This window comes from Parastagonospora nodorum, assembly GCF_000146915.1.
Source record: "Parastagonospora nodorum SN15 chromosome Unknown scaffold_21, whole genome shotgun sequence".
Taxonomy (NCBI): Eukaryota; Fungi; Ascomycota; class Dothideomycetes; order Pleosporales; family Phaeosphaeriaceae; genus Parastagonospora; species Parastagonospora nodorum.
The window spans coordinates 21,584-37,260 of NW_001884569.1; the positions used below are offsets into that span (position 1 = coordinate 21,584).

Sequence of the window (15,677 nt, forward strand, 5' to 3'; positions counted from 1 at the left end):
GTGATGGCGACAAGAGAAAGACATGTTCAATCCCATCATGCCGCAACGTCGTACTCCGTCTCCAGATCCACGAGAGCTGCCTTGCCGCCCATCTTGTACAGCATCTTCTTTGCCACGGTGCCCATTTCGTTCACCAGGCGGATCGCAGTTGGTCGGCCACCCGGCGTAAAGCTTAGGCACCGCTTCATCCAGCTGTTCAGCTCATCGCTGTACTGGTGGACGAACCGCTCACCGCCGTGGGAGAGGAAAGGACCAAGGCCCTGCTGACGCTGCTGGCCAGGACTCAGATTGATGGGCGTGACTTGGCGCGGGACGTGAGCAGCGTACCAGCGGCCGGCACCTCCATAGTCCACAGCCTCGTCTGGGTCCTGACCATGCTCGTCAACATAGGCCTCTCCGAACTCGTACTTGTCCTCCGTCGGGTAGATCCCCGTTGCGAGGAAGTGGACGCAGGCGCCCAACGCCCAGATCTCCGCTGCCTTGGTGTTGACCTTGCCGATTTCTGGCGGCTGGTATTCGAAAGTGCCAACAATGGCGGAATCGCGAGCTTCCGACTTTCGATATACCGTAGCACAGCCAAAGTCATGCAGCTTGAAGGAAGGGTAAGTGCTGCTCGGGTTCTCCACAACAAGGAAGTTCATGGGCTTGATGTCGCGATGCAGGAGAATCTCGCACTCCTCAAGATTAGGTCCGATCTGGGCCTGCAAGAGTGCCAGAGCCTGTGCCATCTGGAAGAAAAACCTCCAGATGAAGCTCTCAGGAACTGGCTTGTAGTTTCTGTCGTTGAAGTCCTCCTTCCACTGCGCCAGGTCGCCAAGAGGGTAGTACTCGTAGAATGCGGTGCCATGATACTCGTCTGGATCGTCCCAGGTATAGTGAATCGGAGTCACTATTCTGTTGCATCCAGGTACCATGAGCATGATGCTGACCTCCCGAGGGAGATCATCATCTTCCGTCACAAGCAAAACCTTTGTTACGACCTTTTGCTTGCGGTTGGAAATCTTCTCCAGAATCGAGACGTCGTCGTTGCAGTGGACCTTCTCCTTCCACTCACGTGACTTCCAGACGAAGGTCGGGGCCGGGGCGGTCTTGGTGCGCTTGCTACGGCGGCCAGCGCCAGTAGCGGGAGTGGTGCCTTTGCGTTTTGCCATCGTTGTGAGTGGTAGGTGGTGGAATGTAGTGAATTGGTGTGGAATTGGAAGAGGGTTGAAGATTGTGTTGAAAGTGGTGGGAAAAGTTCGAAGTTAATGGAAAGATTGGCTCATTCACTCACGCTCGCGTGCTCGTATTGTTGCTGTTCAGCTGTCATTTCATGACAATAGGAACTGCGCTAGAATAATAGCATGCAAGGTGAAAGTGTATCCTAGGTGACTGTAATCGAAAGTGATCTTCACTTTCACTTGGACTCTATTGTCCGAGAACACTGAGTGACTGGAAGTGACAGTGCCATTTGAGTTAGCATCAAATAACATGGTAGCTTATGTATTCATGTTCTCGAGCTATGTGTGAATTGGTGGAATTACGCCTGTCGTTAAGAGCTGCCGGAATGCCTTCGAGGGGACGTAGAGCCGTGTTGGGACGTCGTAATCCCAGGAGAACCTCCGGGATACATCGTTACGGCGTGGAATTACATTTGAAGACATCTGTAAGATGCCATGGTGTGGTCATAAATATGCTGGACCGAATCAATGTCGAGTATAGATGAAGGTTGTCGGCACGTGACATGGACCGGAGAATTGTCGGTCCGTGCAGCCTGGCTGGTCGCAATTTCCTAGCTAGAGCTTCCCCACCGATTGACCTCACGCCCGGCAGCACAACACCAAGACGCCGCGCTCCCAGACTAAACCCGACATTTAAAACATTCCCGTCGCGTAAATCCACAATCCGCAGCCATGAAGCTCGTCAGGTGAGTTCCGCGACCGCCAATCGCATAATCAAAAGCTAACAGATGCTCGCAGATTCCTCATGAAGTGCCAGAATGAGACTGTTACAGTCGAACTCAAGAATGGTATGTTATACTTCGTTCATTTTGTCTGGTTATTGGGAGACTAGCCGTCCACACGCAGTGCGCGTTTCGCAAGATTCACTATCTTCACTTTGCGCAAGCATGCGGACAATCTTCTTCTCTGGTTTAGACCTACCTACTCAGGATGTACAACCTAACCGTGTCACAGGCTCCATTGTCAACGGCACCATCACTTCCGTTTCCCCTCTCATGAACGTCGCCCTCCGCACTGTCAAATACACACCCAAGTCTCGCGACACCGTTACCCTCGACTCAATGACTGTCCGAGGCTCGACTATCCGATACATTATTCTACCAGACTCATTACCCCTCGATACCCTGCTCATCGATGATGCGCCCAAACCCAAGAACAAGGCCAGGAAAGAGGCCGACCGAGGCGCTGCTACAGGAGGACGTGGAGGCGGCGGTCGCGGCGGAGGTCGAGGAGGCGGTGGACGTGGCGGAGGCCGAGGAGGCGGCGGACGTGGTGGTGGCCGAGGAAGGGGGCGCGGCTTCTAGGCGCAGGATAAGAGCTGCGATCTGCAGTACAGGCGAACATACCCACGCACGGAATTGGACAGAGAGGGCATGGTGCACGCAGGAGATCAGAGTGTCAAGGGTAGGGAATACCGTTCGCTTCAGATACCCGAGATTGATCAAGTGCATTAGGGATCACGTTTGGTTCGAGCATGGCATGCACAAGTCACGAGCATGCACGGCGTTTGGCAAAATTGGTTTCTGTGTATAGGCGGAGTCTATTCGAACGCGAAATGCAATATGATACCACGCCGAACAGCGTATTTGGAGATTTTATTCACATGGTCCTGTATACGTGATGACTGACATGTAGTCACAGGCAAGCCACGGCCAGCTATTGCTCAACTCATTCTCGAGCTCCCTCACGTTCGGTCTGGCATTCGTTTCCAAAGCTCTGTCGACCCATATCATATCTATCTCTTTCCAGCAGTCCCTCTCAGACATCCAAATTGCAGCAACGCTCAAACCGCCTGCCCATCCAAGACACGATAGAACTGGCCATAGTTGCCCACTCCATCCTTCCCTCCCTGATCGCCCCTCGCATTATCCATAATCGCAAACACAACCTCCTCCCACCACCCTCCCTGAAACTCACTCTCTCTAAACACCTCGAGAAAACAGTCTGCAACCTCCTTGGGCGGATTGCCAAACACACCACATCCCAGCGCGCCCATCACAAGCTTCGTATGCCCCCCAAGCACCGCAACACGCAGCGTCAGCCGAATCTTGCGCTTTGTCTCCGCGCGCTGCCCTTCGTTCTTGAAGCTCTTCTTGTCATCCGTGAGAGCTGGGTAGCGCAGCGCCGCGACACTAATGACGGATGTGACGGGCAGGTTGGGCGGGTTGTTCCGCGGGAGTGAGTAGGGAGTGGCCGCGCGACATGGCATCTCGGATGATGAGGACGGAAGGCGAGTAAATGGCGCTTAGTGAAGGGAGCGGGTAGTATGACTTGTGTAGGGAGAGGTAAAGGGATGAGCGGTAGCAGAGGGCTTCTTCTTGGGCGAGGGCGCCGTTTTGCCATCCGCCGCCTGCGGAGCGTTCAGAGGCGAGGTTGAGGACGGCTACGGGCTTTTGCTTGCGACTGGCTGACGATATGACGTTGCTTGAGGTGGCTGGTGTGGCGTCGCTGTCCTGTGAAGGTTCGAGCATGATATAGTCCTCGTCGTCCATCTTGCTGTCGAAGCCGCTAGGGTCCGGCACCGAGGAATCCAGGTGCGTTTTGGCATCGTAGCTTGGTGCGAGATCTATAGCGGCATCGAAGGTATCCATGTCGAATACCTTGATCCGTGTGCCCTTCTCTCCAGCTTTGACATCACTACCTGACAGGACAAAACCTGGGCAGTCCTTTGCGTCGAGCGTAGCAAGATCGTTGAGGCTAAATACCGAAGAATCCATGGCATCGAAGCTAGGAAGTTGACTTAGAACATTTGGCAGCTCGGCCTTTGTCTCGTCTGCAATCTTCTTGAGATCCATGTTGCGGCGGCGGTCAGGTGCGCGGTGGTTTCTACTTGAATTGCCTCTGAAGTTACCTCTGGAGTTAGGATTGCGAGACCGATAGGGGTGACCCGGTCGAGAGTTCTCTGGCCGTGAGTTTTCTGGTCGTGGAGGCTTTGGCTTTTGCAGGAAAGGACGAATTGAGCCTTGTTGCATAATGAAGGTGAGAGAAGGTGTGACACAAGAGTGGTTGATTTGAAACTCGGACTGAACTCTTAGTACTATGAATGACTTGCGAAATCACAGCAGTAAGAAAAGGACATGAAGGTGGTGTGAAAGATGGTTCGCAGTGAGACTCGAATTGCTCCGCTGCAAATTAGGCAACAGGGAGAAAAGGAAGCTACTACTTATGGTTGCAGTTTATCATCCTCTGGGCTTCACACGGTCAGATTCATATTCCTACTGTAGACATTCAATAGGCGAGACGCCGTCCTGAAGTGACAGCTAACGATCGGCGGACCGGACAGTAGTCCGCATGATGATGCGCAGTGAAGCAGGGGTGATTTCGAGGGTCCATCAATGATCAGCCCTAAATGTGGCCTGTGCAGTGCCCCCACCTTCGCTCGCGTAACATGGGAATCGCAATTGCGCGGGCTGTCAAACAACAACATCGCCCCGCCTTCACCACCTCGCCACTTTCTTCCTACTTGCAATAGCGCCCATGTAATCGAAGCACGCTCCATACGGCGAAATGCCTCCTACTCAACTCGCCTACCCGTCCCCGAAGCGCAAGCGCGAGCAGCCTCCGCCTATACCGCTGCTAAACACTGCTCTGGTTCCGGCATCAACACCACCGAGAGGTAGCCCTGCGCCTTCCTCTGGCGCCAACAGCCCTCGCAATGCAGTCGCAGACCAGCTGCGAGGTATGACACTTGTTGCGACTTCGGCAATACCCATGTCCCCGCTTACACCTACCGACGATGTGATACGCAAGAAGCCGAAGCTTGACGAGATGAGAGTGGACGGCGGAGCATGGCTAGACAAGGACGGCACAATAGGCACAATAGAAAAACAGAAGAAGAGAAACGAGTTGGATAAAACTGCCGCTCTGCACAAGCTGGATCCGGCCAGAGAGATACCTGAGACCCCTCAGTCGCAACCCCGCATATTGCCAGATATTGCTTCTTTTGCACAACCGACGGCATTTGTATCCTCACCTGGCCCAACATCAATGCAACAATCACCAAATATCACCCAGAAGCCACGGAATCAAAATCAATCTTCTTCGCATGCTCGCTCGTTGAACAGGTCTCCGTCGCCACCACCATCGGCGCTCACGTGGCACGAGGGTGAGATCACAGGTCACCTGGTCGACCCCTCAACTGATCCAGACGATGATGGCACCGGTCTGAATGGCATTGGATTTAGACCTACAGCGGCTATGGCCTACGCTCGATCGCAGAAAAGGCGACAGCAGCTGAACGAATGGAAAGCAAGAGAGACTCGCGAGGCAAGAGCCAAACGCCACGATCGCAGACGCCGAGGAGTTGGTGGGACCGCATCACGAGATACAACCGTGGAACGTGAAATGCCACCCAAACAAATTGACGTGAGTAAAAGAACGGTGAAGTTCGCAGTATAAGGGCATGGTGGAGGAAGTAATCTTAATGCTTTGGGTTTTGATCTCTGTACGATGATGATCTACGATGTCTTATGATGCGAGTTTGGGTTTCCGGATATTTGAGCGACTGGGCGTCGTCAGGAGTTCGGCGTACCTCTGAAAGTCGGCAACATGTTTGCGACTCGTTAAAGACACAAGATAGTGTGCTCTTTCATATATTACACTTTTGGTACAGATCGTTGTACATGTGTCCACTGCGTGCAAGCTCTCCGTGCTAAGAGACATGCTACCAGAACTTGAGGTTCTTTTCGTACCAGTATCCCCATGACTTTCTTCTCTCTTCTTCGAGTCTCCGCGCTTGTTCCTGTCGATCGTGCTCCTCTCTTGCCCGTCTCCTGGCTTCCTTCTTCGCTTCGATCGTCGCTCGCTTCTTCTCCATGAGTTCTTGCGCTTGCTTAATTCCAGCCTTTTCTTTACTCCGGTAGTACTGGCACACTTGGTATGAGACAACAGACACACCACACCATGTTGCTACAGCCCAGTTTGAAGATATTCGTACAGGTCCTAACAAGAGGTCAGTCCATTGATCTGACGCAAACTCTGTGATGCTCGTAGGCGCACATACTCCCTAGTATCGCTGCCAAACTGCCACCCGCAAATCCGGCTGCCAGTCCTTGCAATTGACTGTCTCGCACACACGGCCGCTTGTGGAAGTTCATATAGTATTCTGGACCGAGACTGCGTACTGCATCGATATAGCTCGGGCCCCCGCCATCTGTCTTTTCACCGCCCGCTGTGTGTGCTGTGCCGCCGGGCATGATGTTTGCAGGCGCGCGTGGGCGAGGCGCTACCTGCTCCTCCGACTGCCTTGTGTCGTCCGCCATTGTGATGTGTGTGGAGTGGAGCGGAGGGGACGGTGATGCTTCAAAGAGAGACAAGATCTCTTCGAGACGGGGTCAGACACTTTCGCGGTCGTGTCGAGCCTGTGTCAATTGGCGGCAGATTTAAGCGGTGTCGTCGTCGTTCCACTCATCCAGGCTTCGGTGGGTATGGAAAAAGGCCCGAAAAATATCCATGACACCAACGACGCATCTGCGGCGGACACGAGCCACAGCTTGTGGCGCAAACCAATTTACTCAACAGGGAAAGGCGCCGAACGCGATGCACGCGAAAGCGCGTCGCGTGCAAGATGTGCCATGCATCCCCCCATTTGCACCACTTTACACACACTCCTCTGCCAATTCTCGATTTTACAGCGCTTTTCGGTCACTCACTTGCCCCAATGATACCCTGACCTGCTCATAATAGATTTAATCTCTCCTTTACCTCCTCACACACAACATGCCGCCGCGACGAGCAGGTCAACCTTTTCGCCGGGTAGGTAAAGCCGGCAACACATCATATGGCCCACGGAAGCCAAAGACAGTCGACGCCTCGTCACTACGGAGTGGCGAGGGCACATCACAGCAAGATAAGCTCGAAGCTACGCGACTAGCCAACCGCATCGATGAGTCCATGGGATTTTCGCGTTTCGAGTCCGGGAAGAAGAAGGTGGGATGGCTCGTCAATATGCACTCGACCACAATAGAAGACGAGGATGTGCCCGGCGGCAAGGCAGGCGTCGACTACTACTTCATCGGCGAGGACGGCGACACATTCAAAGCCACGCTCGAATACGACCCATACTTCTTGTTGGCTGTCAAGAAAGGCAGGGAACAAGACGTGGAGGAGTACTGTCGAAGGGCATTTGAGGGTCTGATCAAGTCTATAAAGAAGGTGGAAAAGGAGGACCTTTCCATGCCAAACCATCTTACTGGCTACCGGAGGACATTCTTACAACTCACATTTGCAAATGTCAACGACCTGTTGGCTGTAAGAAAGGCCGTTGCACCAATAGTGGAGAAAAATAAGAAGAACGTTGATGCAATGGATACCTATGCTGAGGTAGCAACGTGAGTGTCCCTGGACTATGGCCTTTTTGGTGTGCTAACACCCTCAGTGGTAATGCCGGTATGGACTTCTTCGATAACGACGATTACGAATACGAGAAACGATTCATGACTACGATTGATGCGAGCGATTTCATTGTAGATATCAGGGAGTACGATGTTCCCTACCACGTCCGAGTAGCCATCGACATGGACGTTCGAATCGGAAACTGGTACACCGTCGATGCGAAGCATGGCGTGATATCGATCAAGTGTATAGAGGACCGCTTGACGCCTGCAGATCCGGTAGTCATGGCTTACGACATCGAAACCACAAAACTTCCATTGAAGTTTCCTGACGCAGTCATCGACCAGATCATGATGGTGTCGTATATGATCGATGGGCAGGGATTCTTGATCACCAACCGCGAGATTGTCTCCGAAGACATTTCAGATTTTGAGTACACACCAAAGCCGGAATACCATGGACCTTTCATGATCTTCAACGAGCCAGATGAAAAGGCCCTTATTGAGCGCTTCTTTGAGCACATCAAGGAAGCAAAACCTACCGTCATGGTCACATACAACGGAGACTTTTTCGATTGGCCTTTCGTAGAAGCAAGAGCTAGTGTACTGGGTATAGACATGTATCAAGAGATTGGCTTCAGGAAGAACAGTGAAGACATATACCAATCGGACTACTGTGCACATATGGACGCATTTGCCTGGGTCAGTCGAGACAGTTATCTGCCGCAAGGAAGTCGTGGTCTCAAAGCTGTCACTATGGCCAAGCTAGGATACGATCCAGACGAACTTGACCCCGAATTGATGACTCCATACGCCTCCGAACGGCCCCAAACGCTTGCCGAATACTCCGTTTCCGACGCCGTTGCCACGTACTATTTGTACATGAAATACGTTCATCCGTTCATTTTCGCTTTGTGCAAGATTCTTCCGCTAGGTCCGGACGACGCACTGCGAAAGGGTACTGGTACCCTGTGTGAGATGTTGTTGATGGTGCAAGCGTACCAGAAAGGCATTGCCTTGCCGAACAAACATCAAGCGCCAAAGGAGGCATTCTGGGAAGGCCATCTTTTAGAGTCGGAAACTTACGTCGGTGGTCACGTTGAAGCTTTAGAGGCTGGCGTATTTCGAAGCGACATCGCCTACAATTTCGCCGTCGACCCTACAGCCATTGATGAACTTATCAACGATCTTGACGCGGCACTGAAATTCAGCATTGAGGTTGAAGAGAAGAAGAAGATGGAAGACGTTACCAACTATGATGAGATTAAGGCCGAAATCGTCAACAATCTGATGCAATTGAAGAACACGCCCAACCGGAACGAGCGGCCACTGATCTACCATTTGGACGTCGCATCTATGTACCCCAATATTATGACAACAAATCGACTGCAGCCAGATTCCATGATCAAGGAGGCTGATTGCGCGGCCTGCGACTTCAACCGGCCAGGTAAAACCTGCGATCGTCGGATGCCTTGGGCGTGGAGAGGAGAGTACTTGCCAGCGAAGCGTGATGAGTACAACATGGTTCGCAATGCTTTAGAGAACGAGCGGTTCCCAGGAAAGTGGCCCAATTCGCCGATGCGATCATTCCAGGAGCTGTCACAAGACGAGCAGGCTACACTTGTCCGTAAGCGTCTCACGGACTACTCCAAGAAGATCTACCACAAGGTTCACGATGCGACGACAATCGAGCGCGAAGCTATCATTTGCCAGCGCGAGAATCCATTCTACGTTGACACAGTCAGTGGATTCCGTGACCGACGTTATGACTTCAAAGGCAAGCAAAAGGTCTGGAAGGGCAAGACTGACGCTCTCAAAGCTGCTGGAGCCCCAGCGCATGAGGTTGAGCACGCAAAGAAAATGATCGTTCTATTCGACTCTATGCAGCTGGCCCACAAGGTCATTCTCAACTCTTTCTACGGATACGTCATGCGAAAAGGTTCTCGCTGGTACTCCCTGGAGATGGCTGGTGTGACCTGTTTAACGGGTGCGCGCATCATTCAACTTGCGCGATCTCTTGTCGAGCGTATCGGGCGTCCTCTGGAACTGGATACAGATGGTATTTGGTGCATCTTACCAGCGACCTTCCCCGAGAACTTCTCTTTCAAAATGAGCAACGGCAAGAAGATGACGATCTCGTATCCCTGTACTATGTTGAACCATCTGGTACACGCACAGTACACCAACCATCAGTACGAGACATTGGTCGATCCAGTCAACTTTCGCTACGAGAAGCACAGCGACAACTCCATTTTCTTCGAAGTCGACGGACCATACAAAGCTATGATTCTACCGACATCGAAAGAGGAGGACAAGAACTTGAAGAAGCGTTACGCTGTCTTCAACCACGATGGCAGTTTGGCTGAGCTGAAAGGCTTCGAGGTGAAGCGTCGTGGTGAGCTTAAGCTCATCAAGAACTTCCAGGCTCAGATCTTCAAGTTCTTCCTGGAGGGAACGACTCTCGAAGAGACCTACGGGGCGGTCGCAAATGTCGCAAATCGCTGGCTGGACATTCTAGACACTCGCGGTGCATCGCTAGCAGACGAAGAGCTCATCGACCTCATTGTTGAGAACAAAAGCATGACAAAGACACTGGAGGAGTACGGAGCACAGAAGTCGACGGCCATCACGACGGCTAAACGTCTTGCAGAGTTTTTGGGTGAGCAGATGGTCAAGGACAAGGGCTTGAACTGCAAGTACATCATCTCAAAGACTCCCCGCAATGCACCTGTTACAGAGCGTGCCATTCCCATGTCGATTTTCTCGGCCGAAGAATCAGTGAAGCGATACTTCCTGAGGAAATGGATGAAGGAAGATCCAGGCGACATGGATCCGCGAACAGTTCTCGACTGGGACTACTACCGCGAACGTTTAGCCTCTGTCATTCAGAAGCTCATCACTATTCCCGCAGCCTACCAGAAAGTGCGAAATCCTGTCCCTAGGGTACCACATCCAGACTGGCTCGATCGCAGGATTCGACAAAAGGAGGACAAACTCCAGCAAAAGAAGATGACGGACATGTTCAGCAAGAAGCCACTAACGACTGGTGATGCGAACGTCGCCAACAACAAGCTCTCTGGCGATCTCGAAGACTTTGGCGCAGCGAAGGTGTCGCAGGCTCAATCACAGATGAAGAAGGGTATTGTGACGAAGATGGTCGCGAAGCGCAAAGAGCCTGAACCAGCGGTACCCGTCCAAACCGATCCCTACGCTGCGCTGCCGAAGGTCATGCCGTCCATCACCAACGACTACTCCGGCTGGCTTATGTATCAGAAGCAAAAGTGGAAGATCCAGGCACAAGCACGAAAGAGACGACGACAGCTGTTCGGCGAGAAGCCTGTCGACTCAAACGATGCTATTGGTACCTTTTTCAGGAACCAAGCCCAATCGCTATTCATCAGCACCTGGCAGCTTGTTCAATTGCGACCGACCGAGACACCTGGAGAGGTCAAAGCTTTCGTCCTGATCGACAAGAAGATCCACATACTCAAGGTCATTGTGCCTCGACAACTGTATCTCAACTTGAGAAGCGAAGATCTTCCAGATGTCTCGATCAGTGGGTGCTCAGTTGAGAAGGTTGTCAATCACACATTGCCAAACGGACATCCATCGATCCATCTGTTCAAGCTCGAGATGTCAGAGCAGACGTACGTTCACGAGGCTGCCAATATCTCGATTCTGTTCAACCATCCCAGTGTGGAGGGCGTCTATGAGAAGCAAGTACCTCTCAATGTTCGCGCCATCCTGGAACTTGGGAGCAGCTGTACCTTTGACGAATCGCAGAAAGGTGTACTCGGCAAAGGCTTAGAGCAAGGTTTCGACCTTTCGGCGCTGCGAAGAGTTCCCTCACAAAAGACATACCTCGCTGACGCATCAATGAGCTACCTATACGTCTACCACGTCAGCAGTGGTGACCGTCACATCTATGCCGTTTTCTCGACATCGAAGAATGATGCGCACATCATCATCCAGAACAAAACCAAGGACGCGCAAGGCATGCCAAACGTCGACCGCATCTACAGCGATGCTTTACGAAGACGCATGGAAGGCAACCAGGGAGAACCATGGCAAACAATGATCGACTACCAGGACAGCGTTCACTTCAAGACCACCATGGTTACCACGAGGCGCAAAGCTCTGCTCGAACTTGGTGACGTGGTCAAGAAGATGAAAGCGGATGAAACCAAGCCCATCATCGTGGTGATGCAGTCACCTAACCAGGCTCTGCTTTCACACGACATCCCCATCTTGAAGGACCTCCCTATACTCCCATTGCACCCAGACGAGACCGACAAGCAGCTTCCTCCTCTTGGCTGGCAGGCATTCATTGCGAAGCGCCTTGTCAGTCACTACCTCGATCTTGGATCGTGGGTGGCGCATCTTCTCGAGCTCTCTCGATATGGAGACATCCCGCTTTGCAACCTCGAAAGCAATGACCCGCGTTTCTTGATCGATGTTGCTTATGCGCGTCGGTTACAGAAGGAGCGAGTCATCCTCTGGTGGTCTGGTCAAGCAAAGCCTGATCACGCAGGCTACGAGAAGGATGATATACTCGGCCCTCTTGAGACGGTGGAAATGCCTTCGATCAACAATGCTGGCACGTACTCATCCGTCTGTATCGATATAAGCTTGCGCAACCTCGCCATTAACACGATTCTTTCATCGTCTCTGGTCAATGATCTCGAAGGCGCAGACTCAGTCTCATTTAACCCTTCGGCGCCCTCCTATGACTCCGCGAACGATGGTACCAACGTCATCTACTCTGACAATGCGTTTGCGAGTGCGGGTATCATGGTCCTCCGGGAGATGGTCAAGGCCTGGTGGATCGAAGCTGTGCAGGCAGGCTCCGGCTTTAGCATGGCCGACGTCATGGTCCAGCATCTCGTCCGCTGGGTCAGCAGTCCAGGCTCGTTCCTTTACGATAGGTCGTTGCACTACTACGTGGAGATGATGTCGAAGAAGACATTGCAACAGCTCATGGCCGACTTCAAGCGCGTGGGTTCACACATTGTTTTCGCTAGCCCGAACCGCCTATTGCTCCAAACAACGAAAGCAGAGGTCGGAAATGCGTATGCTTACAGCCAGTATATCATCAAGACGATCAAGTCGAAGCCGCTGTTCCAGTTCATGGAGCTCGAGATCAAGGAGTACTGGGACTATCTGGTGTGGTACGATGAGTTCAACTACGGTGGAAAGGGATGTAAAGAGGTTGTGGAAGAGGAGAATCAAACCATTGAGAACATCATGTGTTGGCAGTTGGCGCAATTTTTGCCTGCAACACTTCAGCCAACTTTCAACGACTGGGTCATCGAGTTCATTGAACTCATGCATGCAAGGAAACGACCCACGGTGACAGATGGCTCGACGCCTCGTACTACACAAATCCCTCTTCGACCCCTTACCGTGGATCCAAACGAACAGACTCAGATTTTGCCGAAGACATTCACAAAGCCACTGTTCAAGCAGATTTCGACACTACTTCGACGTCAACATACAGAGATGCTACACCCTGAGCTTGCAGCAGACTACGAGTTTCCCCAACTCCCTGGCTCGCACCTCAAGCTTTCGAACCCAGTGCTGCAACTCGTCAAGTCAATCATGCAAGTACTCAGTCTCGACCGTGCAATATCACTTGAAGCACGAATGCTTCGGAAGGAACTTCTCAACCTCTTCGAGATTCGCGAATTCAGTTCGGAAGCAACATTTGTGAACCCCAGCGCTGTCTTAAGTGTTCGAGGTGTTATATGCGATGAGTGCACATGCTCCCGCGACCTCGATCTATGTCGCGATGCTGCCCTTCTCCCACCCGTCCTGCCAAACAACTCGGACACTGCACCTGCGCCGCCGAAGTGGAAGTGCGACAACTGCGACTCGACGTACGACAAGCTTCGCATCGAAGAGAAACTTGTGTCTGAAGTCCAGAAAGTGGTGCTAGAGTGGTGCACTCAGGATCTCAAATGCAACAAGTGCAAGCGCCTGCGAAGCAATGAGTTTATGGAGCATTGTGCGTGTGCAGGCGAGTGGGTGGGCACAAAGAGTCGGGGCGATGTGAAGAAGAAGCTCAACACGTATAATAACGTGGCTGGGTTTTACGGGCTCAAGATGCTTGAGTCTGTTGTGCAGGAATGTTTAGAAGGTGTTTGAACACGACATGAAATTGGTGATTATGAGCGGCGTTATTCCGCGGCGTTTTTGGTTCTCTCGGCGTTCATCACTCTTACGGCATTTCACGGCGTGAACGGCGTAAGATATCTGTGGGGTATTGTAGAGCGATGTGTACATACTCTCACACTTGAGTTTGTCTTTTCGTATATATTTCGCTCTTATTATGCATCATAGTAGTTTTATCCACCAAATGAGTCTATCAATTGATCTTATCTTGCCCATTGATGCGTTGCCGAGGAAAAAGAGGAACATACGTCATGTTGGGGAGCATATCAACCATAGTGGGGTAAGCTGTCGGGAAGTCGCAACCATAAGCAACAGCAATCACGCAATCCAGGCTAATTATCGCAACAGCCAGCGTTGAGCAAAGATGATACCATATGAGGACATCTTTGAGCTTGGGGTGGTAGGGGTACGCGAGACATATAAGGTTCTGTGGAACGAGACATTCGACGTTGCTTCTTAGGTTGTCGGTTGAACGCATCAAGCACTCCAAAGAATACAGTTTCTTATCTTGCAAGCCTCCGAAAAGCTAGTTGATCCTTCTCAAGCCTGATCAATTGGCTGCGCCACTCGGTATAATATCCAGACCTAATCGACATCATGGCTCCTGCTTTGACTTCCGCGGCGCCAACAGCGCCACATGAGCTTTCAAGCAAGATTGTGAACAACAACGCACCAAAGAACATTTTCCCAGACGGCATTAAGACTTCGGGTCAACATGAGCCGCTCTACGATCAGCTCCGACCGTATTCGGAATTCCCCAAAGAGATCACTGGTGTATGTTCATCCTTAGCCCAGCCACATCCGTATTTGATACTGATATTCTAAAGTCAACAGCATGGGACAGGGAGGAATACAAGAACAACCCCGAGCGCTGGACACACCCGTTCTCTGATGAAGAGATCAAGGAGATTAGCGATGCTGCAGACGCTTTTATCTCCAGCGGCACACCCTTGACCGGAATCACAAAGGAGAAGTTCCAACTCCCAAAATTCAGCAAGTTCCTCGAACCACTGCGGAAAGAATTGATCGATGGAAAGGGCTTTATTCTCTTTAAAGGCCTTCCAGTTACTAAATGGGGAAACCGAAAGAGTGCGGTTGCGTACATGGGTCTCGGAACGTATCTAGGATACTTCGTTTCGCAGAACTCGCGCGGACATGTACTAGGTCACGTTAAGGATCTTGGTGAAGATTCCACTCAGATCGATAAAGTGCGCATCTACCGCACGAATGCACGCCAGTTCTTCCACGCGGATGACTCCGATCTAGTTGGTCTGCTGTGCGTAGCCAAGGCACTGGAAGGCGGAGAGAGCGATCTAGTCAGCAGCCATTCCGTCTGGAACGACTTGCAAAAGAACAACCCAGATGTTGCCGAGCTTCTTACTCAGCCAATCTGGTACTTCGATCGTAAGGGCGAGACGAGCAAGGGTCAGAAGGAATGGATCAAGACAGCCGTGTTTTACCTCGAGACCGGTCCTAACCCGCGAGTATACTCAAAGTACGAAGTAACCTACCCCCTCATACAGGAAATACTTACTAACAATTCCCCAGGTGGGATCCATACTATGTCAAGTCGCTCACACGTTTCTCTGACGCCGGTCTCATCCCCGCCCTCTCCCTCGAGCAATCCCGCGCCGCGCAAATTCTCGAAGACACCTGTCTCAAGCTCGCACTACACATGATCCTCGACATTGGCGACATTCAGTTCCTGTCGAACAACCACGTGCTGCATGCCAGGACGGCATACAAGGACTACCCGCCGCCAGCGCCGCGCAGGCATCTGATGAGGTTGTGGTTGAGCACGCCGGAGGATGAGGGTGGTTGGAAATTGCCGTTCCATGATAGTAGGGAGAAGAAGAGGGGCGGCATTCAAGTTGACGATACGGCGCCAGTCGCGCCAGAAGATGCGGAGTAGGATGTGTATATATCGAATGACAACTACACAATCGAACGAGTA

The 15,677-nt window shown here is 51.9% G+C and overlaps 7 protein-coding genes across 7 annotated transcripts; 4 read left to right on the top strand and 3 right to left on the bottom strand.

Moving 5' to 3' along the window:
* Nucleotides 1–35: 35 nt before the first annotated feature.
* Nucleotides 36–1,151, bottom strand: SNOG_11946 (hypothetical protein; the record flags this gene model as incomplete). Its single annotated transcript, XM_001802126.1, has 1 exon — nt 36–1,151. One exon carries the CDS (start codon nt 1,149–1,151, stop codon nt 36–38), a length of 1,116 nt encoding a protein of 371 aa, XP_001802178.1.
* A 675-nt stretch (nt 1,152–1,826) lies between these two features.
* On the top strand, nt 1,827–2,752 carry SNOG_11947 (hypothetical protein). Its single transcript, XM_001802127.1, has 3 exons — nt 1,827–1,906; nt 1,959–2,008; nt 2,175–2,752. The coding sequence occupies exons 1-3, from the start codon at nt 1,893–1,895 to the stop codon at nt 2,522–2,524; spliced, it is 414 nt and encodes a 137-aa protein (XP_001802179.1). The 5' UTR covers nt 1,827–1,892; the 3' UTR covers nt 2,525–2,752.
* Nucleotides 2,753–3,003: 251 nt separating this feature from the next.
* On the bottom strand, nt 3,004–4,015 carry SNOG_11948 (hypothetical protein; the record flags this gene model as incomplete). The annotated part of the gene is made up of 2 exons (XM_001802128.1): nt 3,004–3,352; nt 3,420–4,015. The coding sequence occupies 2 exons, from the start codon at nt 4,013–4,015 to the stop codon at nt 3,004–3,006; spliced, it is 945 nt and encodes a 314-aa protein (XP_001802180.1).
* Nucleotides 4,016–4,727: 712 nt separating this feature from the next.
* SNOG_11949 (hypothetical protein) lies at nt 4,728–5,618 on the top strand (the record flags this gene model as incomplete). The annotated part of the gene is made up of 1 exon (XM_001802129.1): nt 4,728–5,618. The coding sequence occupies one exon, from the start codon at nt 4,728–4,730 to the stop codon at nt 5,616–5,618; it is 891 nt and encodes a 296-aa protein (XP_001802181.1).
* Nucleotides 5,619–5,883: 265 nt separating this feature from the next.
* SNOG_11950 (hypothetical protein) lies at nt 5,884–6,481 on the bottom strand (the record flags this gene model as incomplete). The annotated part of the gene is made up of 2 exons (XM_001802130.1): nt 5,884–6,068; nt 6,223–6,481. The coding sequence occupies 2 exons, from the start codon at nt 6,479–6,481 to the stop codon at nt 5,884–5,886; spliced, it is 444 nt and encodes a 147-aa protein (XP_001802182.1).
* A 457-nt stretch (nt 6,482–6,938) lies between these two features.
* SNOG_11951 (hypothetical protein) lies at nt 6,939–13,696 on the top strand (the record flags this gene model as incomplete). Its single annotated transcript, XM_001802131.1, has 2 exons — nt 6,939–7,549; nt 7,597–13,696. 2 exons carry the CDS (start codon nt 6,939–6,941, stop codon nt 13,694–13,696), a joined length of 6,711 nt encoding a protein of 2,236 aa, XP_001802183.1.
* Nucleotides 13,697–14,320: 624 nt separating this feature from the next.
* SNOG_11952 (hypothetical protein) lies at nt 14,321–15,672 on the top strand (the record flags this gene model as incomplete). The annotated part of the gene is made up of 3 exons (XM_001802132.1): nt 14,321–14,497; nt 14,551–15,218; nt 15,272–15,672. 3 exons carry the CDS (start codon nt 14,321–14,323, stop codon nt 15,633–15,635), a joined length of 1,209 nt encoding a protein of 402 aa, XP_001802184.1. The 3' UTR covers nt 15,636–15,672.
* Between the last annotated feature and the right edge of the window lie 5 nt (nt 15,673–15,677).